This window comes from Chinchilla lanigera, unplaced genomic scaffold (assembly GCF_000276665.1).
Source record: "Chinchilla lanigera isolate Chin_1 unplaced genomic scaffold, ChiLan1.0 scaffold00145, whole genome shotgun sequence".
Taxonomy (NCBI): Eukaryota; Metazoa; Chordata; class Mammalia; order Rodentia; family Chinchillidae; genus Chinchilla; species Chinchilla lanigera.
The window spans coordinates 304,455-310,716 of record NW_004955546.1 but is presented as its reverse complement, the minus strand read 5'-3'; the positions used below and the strand labels follow the sequence as shown (position 1 = coordinate 310,716).

At 36.8% G+C, this 6,262-nt stretch overlaps 1 protein-coding gene across 1 annotated transcript in view; it reads left to right on the top strand.

The window, feature by feature from the left end:
- Nucleotides 1-3,826: 3,826 nt before the first annotated feature.
- The window catches only part of LOC102026677 (zinc finger protein 709-like), a 4,736-nt gene continuing 2,300 nt past the window's right edge, over nucleotides 3,827-6,262 (top strand). The window contains exons 1-3 of the mRNA XM_013508424.1: nucleotides 3,827-4,039; nucleotides 4,221-4,281; nucleotides 5,721-6,251. Of these exons, the coding sequence (XP_013363878.1) occupies nucleotides 3,952-4,039; nucleotides 4,221-4,281; nucleotides 5,721-6,251 (680 nt within the window). The 5' untranslated portion in view covers nucleotides 3,827-3,951. The remainder of the gene's footprint in view (nucleotides 4,040-4,220; nucleotides 4,282-5,720; nucleotides 6,252-6,262) is intronic.

The window sequence follows — 6,262 nt, the reverse complement described above, 5'->3', positions numbered from 1 at the left end:
ATGTCCATAACATATTTCAGTTATTTTCCCCCAGAAATTGATTCTCTCTTTTGCTCTAAACATGTTGTATTTGATGGAATGTTTCTTTTGATTTTGAGAAGACATTGTACTATGTAGTTATTAGATAAAATATTATGTAGTATTCAGTCAGTCCTAAGGAAACATGCTGCTGTTAATTTTAATTGTTCCATTATAGAGTCTTCCTCTTTCTTCAGCTAGCAGTTAGTGATGGAGTTAGTTGTTTTAACATCCTCAGACAGTTGTGAATCAAAGATATTTCTCCTCACATGCATGTTTTCCCTTATGTAATTTGATGCTCTGTTGTGTATATTATTTTTATAGTCAGGGTTTTTAAGGTAATAGATTCAATAGAGGACAAATTATGTATAGAATTATTTTTTAATATCCACCCAAAAGTGTCAAATGCAGGGAAGTTAAAGAGATCTATACATGCTGAGCATAGTGGTGTATGCCTGTAATCTCAGCACTCAGGAGGCTGAGGCATGAAGATTGCTGTGAGTTCAAGGCCAGCCTGGGCTACAAAGTGAGCTGAGGGCCAGCCTGAACTACATAATGAAACCATGTCTCAAAAAGCCAAAAAAAAAAAAAAATCTGTCCATCTGCATTTAAGCCATGGAATCTAGTTAAGGTGCCTGTATGCCATGGCAGTGTTCTGCGGAAGTTCCACTGAAGACCTAGAGCCCATCGCAGTATCTTCCATGAGTCCAGCTGGAGGCCTAGAGTGCACAACAATGTCTCCTGTGAGTCTATATCGAGGAGCTACACTGGGAAGGCCCACAAGTCAGTGGTGGAAACTCAAAAATCTGTACCATCTGGGTGGAGGGTCTGTGCCACCAGGCTGATGGATTGATACTAGGAAGTGATTTTAAAGGTAACGACCAGAATTCACCTGGAGAGAACAGTCACCATCTTTAGCAACAGTGAGGACACAAACTCGTCTGATGATGAGAAGAGCTGTGTTCATTTCAGGAAAAACAGCAGAACAAGCTTCTCCAGTAACAGCATGCCATGTTCCCCTGCAGTGCTCCTTTTATGTCACTGGCAGCAAACCTGAGATGGGCCTTCTATACCCAGAACCACACTGGTTCAGTTCACCTGGGTGTTCTAAGTTGACCATAGTTACCCCACACAAAGATATATCAAGGTGTGTTCTCTGCAGAGAATGGCCTTTTATATCATGATCTGATCACTGGCGTTCTTTTGAGGAACTTTGAATAATGTCAAATTAATAGCGCTTCCTCACTTTTTGTGGAATCATTGATAGGCCAGTGTGTCTTTTTGCATAGGTTTCTTTGTAGTCTACCCTTATCAGTGTCAAAATGACAACCACTTCTGTCCAGGTGGGCCCAGCACTGGGACCATAACTCAGATGTGTGGAGATTGTTCACCTCTGGTATCTTTTCTTTCTCTGACAGTCTGAAATGTTCTTCTGAGGGGCCATGTGGAGTTTGAACACTGGTTGCTAAGAGTCTTTGTGTTTCTTGTTTGCAACTGTGGTGCTTTGTTTATTACTGCCCAGCGTGTGAATGTTGTGTGTTTTTTAAATATATAAATGCAGACAGATATAGATTAATGTGTACTTTCTTAATGGTGATTTTGTGTTAAATATTTTGCAATAAACTTTCTTTTCAAAATTATTGGTTAGACTTAATAGTAATAATGTAAATAACCTGGGAATATTCAGAAAGTGCAAAAGTATTTTAAACTGGGTCTTGGGCATTGTTTGAGAGCATCCAGGTGATTGATACCCTTCCTGACTCAATCCTGTCTTGCGCCATGGATGACCACTCTCCCACTTTGGTGACTTTTCCTAAGATTACCATGTGTGAGTTTCTATGAAAAGTGTTCTTTTGGTTTCCTCCCTTGAAATTTTCAGTAAGTGATTATTATGGATTTATGAAGAGAACTATTTTGAGAAAGTTATTTTCTCTCACAAGTAATGATATGTGAATCAAGAGTCAAGTGCTTTCTCATTCATATCGTTGGTCCTGGGAGGCAGGATTTTTCAAGTTTACTTGAAAAGATTCACATCTCTCTCCGGGAATAATAGCACAGGGTAGTCTCTGCTCCTTGGAAAGAAGCTAGTGGTCCATATGTGTTGTGAAACTCTAAAGTAAAGGAAATAAATGTAGAGTATAGCAATAGTTTCTCTACTCTCCTTTAAGTCTATGTCCTTATTGTGTTCTTCCACTCTTCCATTTTCTTTAGTGATTTTTAAGAAACATTTGGTTCTTGTTCTTCATTCAGTTTTTTGCTTGAGTTAGATATGTTGTAGTCATTTTTTTTGTAGATTTGTGTTCATTGATTTTTACTCTTTACAAAATGTTTATATTGTGCACATTTATTACTGCCTTGTTTACATCTCTTGCTTTTCATTTATTTCAGTTTAACTTAATTTTGATGGTGATTTGATTTTTTTACTGAGGAAAAACTTCACATTTGAGAAGTTATTTCACTATGAGTTCTCAAGCATTCAAGGTTATCTTTCATATTTCAATATGTAACATATGTTGCAGGTAGAATAGAAGGGTATATATAATCTGGGTTCTCAAACACATACCTGTTTCTCACTAAACATAAATTAAAGTGATTGTGGTTTCTTTCAGAGATGTGTACCACTGGCTTTGGCAGTGATCCAGATTTCACATGCCTGTCAACTCACTGAATTCTGTGTTCCATTTTTGAAATCTATTTGTCATTTTCTCTAGTGATGGTACTGTCTCATGACCTGTGGAATTTGAATGTTTCGTGTTTATATTATGGAAGCTATGAACTTTCTAGCTTAGAGAGTACTAAATGTTGTTAGAATTTTATTATATTGTGTAACTATAACTTTTAAACAAATCAAACTTGTCTTTACTTTGTTTCTGGGTGTTTGAGTCAGGTTCTCTGTTTGTATTTCACACAGCTTTGTAACTGAGTCTGGACTCAAAATCAAGGCAGTTCTCCTGCATCACTGTCTCAAGTGCTCTGGTTGCAAGCATGTACCACCATGCCTTGTTGAAAATTTCCTTTTTTCTAATTATCTTGTGATATATTGGTTTTCAATGCATATAATACATTTTATTCATCTTCTTCTCATACCATCCTAGAATTTCTCATATCTGAGTGGACGGTGATCTCTTGGTAACACTGAGCTTTAAGATAGTTTGCCCCCTTGGCCTGTTTTCATTGCTCATAGACTATTCTGATAAAACTTTTTCTATGAATATTTCAGTTAGTGTTTATATACCATATTTGATGTTCAGTTACATTTCTTTTATGATGAAACCAAACTCAAGTTTCAGAATGCTGCTTAAGTGCATCAAAGAAAGAAAGACTCAATGACATCAGTAATGAAATTTGAAGAGAGATTTTACCTATGGGCTGTCAGTGTGATTCATTCGATATTCATCTGCCCCTGGGCTTTGTGGATGGTGGTTTTGTAGGCTCCCACTGGGAGCTCTGCTTTAGACACAGGGCACAGATAGCCCTGCAGTGATCCAGCAAAAGAACCAGTGCTTCTAATGTGCTGATGAATGAATTGCAGTCTAGTATCATAATTGCTGTCTGAATAAAATGTGGCTGCATATGTAATGAATGACCGAGACATGGAGCTAAGATTTGAACAATTCAGCCTTCATTTAGCTGTTTCATTTTTTTAAAAATTTTGTTTTGTATTATTGAGACAGGCTCTTTCTCTATTTAGTTCAGGCTAGCCTTGAACTAACAGTGGAGCCCACACTGGTCTTGAACTCATGGCAATCCTCCTGCTTCAGCCCCCTGAGTGCTAGCATTACAGCTACGCACTACCACACCAGGCTTTCAATTGAGTTATCTATGAGAAGAGTTAAGATATTCTATGCTGTGAGTCTCCACCTACCTTTGAGAAATGTATGTATGATCATTTAGGAGGCAGTGACATTTGAGGATGTGGCTGTGAACTTCACCATGGAGGAGTGGGCTTTGCTGAATTCATCCCAAAGGGAGCTCTACAGAGATGTGATGGGGGAAACCTTCAGGCACGTGGCTGCCATAGGTAAGGATGACAGCTCTTTCTCATTTATACAGAGAATATCGTTTGTTGCTCATCAGTGCTGTTTCATTACAAAGAATGTGAAAACATTTTGAAGAATAGCTTAGGCTTGAATCTAATTGAAATGTATTAATTTTTATCTATAAATGTAATGATTCTTTATATTTCTATGTCTACAATTCAGGAAGAGCTGGGAATAATCAAGAAGTTGAAAAAGAACACAAAAATTCCTGGAGAAGTCCAAGGTAATTTGCACTCACAAGGGAAAAGTATGTTCCTCACAAGTCTGTGTATGAGCAGAAACATGACCACCAAAGAAATGAGACCAAGTTCAGTTTAATGTCAAAAGTGTTCTGCAAAGATGTATACAACTTCATTGTGTATAATCTGACAATTGAATCTTGAAAATGTTTGAAAATACATTCAGGTATCGTATATAGATGTATATGAAAAGAACAGACTTTGAGTTTTGATAGGAAATTGACTTTATTAACTCTATGTATATATATTGGTTATAACACATGCAACATCCAATAGTTGCTAACCTTGAAGCAGCTATTCAAAGTTCAAATTAATGATAGTGTTTCAATATGTGTTTTCAAGCCATTGTCCAGGGAATTGAGTTCATTCTCATTGAACCTTCTTAGAATGTTGGTGGAACTTTCATGACAGTCACTGTGATAATCACTATACAAATGTCTCCACAAGTTGATTGAGACATACTTTTGGGTATATTCTCAAAAGCTTCAGAATCATCATATTATACTGATGCATACATACCCATACTCAAAAATGGTCAAGTTATAAGCAATAAGCCATGAATCACCTTAGATATCTATTGCTGTATTCATGGATAAGGATAATTGTTGATAGGCTCTGTGTGATTGTGCATTCTTGTAAACCTAGCACTCTGGGAAGCAAGTGTTGCAGAATGGCAAGTTGAATTTCAGCCTGAACAACTTAATCTTCATTGAAAATCTCTCAAAATTACAAATAAAAAAATTGGAGATATTGTGCTAAGACCTGGGTTTCATTCGGACCACTGAAAAGAAAAAGAAAATGTAGTATATAATCAGCCAAAAAGATATATTATATCATGTCATTTGCCAAAATTAATAGATGGGGGGCTGGGGATTTAGCTCAGTGGCACAGTGCCTGCCCTGCAAACGCAAGGTTGTGAGTTTGATCCCCAGTACCGAAAAAAAAAAAAAAAAAAAACAAAAAACCAAAACAAACAAACAAACAAATTAATAGATGGGTCTTTGTCCCATAGTAATGACAGAATTAACTCTCATGTGAGAAACTAAAATATAAATTAAGAGAGTACAGTAAAGGGAAGTTGATAGAGAAAGGACAGACTGATGTTTTAAGAGATGATGAAGACAAACTGGTTAAAGGAAAAAAACACAGGTTAAGGAGAGAAGGGGAGTGTGATGGGGAAAGATCAAAATGATCACTGTGTGATACTCATATGAACCAAATGCTGAAAATGAAGCTAAACCTTCTGTATTTCAAAATACACCTACTTTAAAATTCACAAATAAATACCACTGTTTTGGGAATTGCGATTTTGTTTGCATCTTGCAAGACATTCAGTTAATTCATTAATTCATTCTTAGCAGGCCGCAAAACAACTTGTATTAATATGATGACCCTTTTTATTGTGACTTCTTTTTTTTTACAGAAATGAAGAGTTAGGGAAATTCCCTCAGTATGAAGGTTGGAATCAATATGAAGAAATACTCCTTTGTACTCTACATGCTAATGTGAATGTAAACCAAATAGACATACACAATAGTGATGAGATCCATCAAACAAACTGCAGTGGAGGGAAACACAGTGTATGTAAACAATGTGGGAAAGCTTTCAGAGGAAAGAGTCATTTTGAATGTTGTGAAAGAACTCACACAGGGGAGAAACTTCATGTATGTAAGCACTGTAGCAAAGCTTTCAGCACACGTGGATCTTGTCAAGTACATGAAAGACTTCACACTGGAGGAAAACCCTATGTATGTAAACAATGTGGTAAAGTTTTCAGAGGAAAGAGTCATTTTGAACGTCATGAAAGAACTCACACAGGGGAGAAACCCTATGTATGTAAGCACTGTGGCAAAGCTTTCAGCAGACGTGGATCTTGTCAAATACATGAAAGACTTCACACTGGAGAAAAACCCTATGTATGTAAGTACTGTGGCAAAGCTTTCAGCACACGTAAATCTTGTCAAA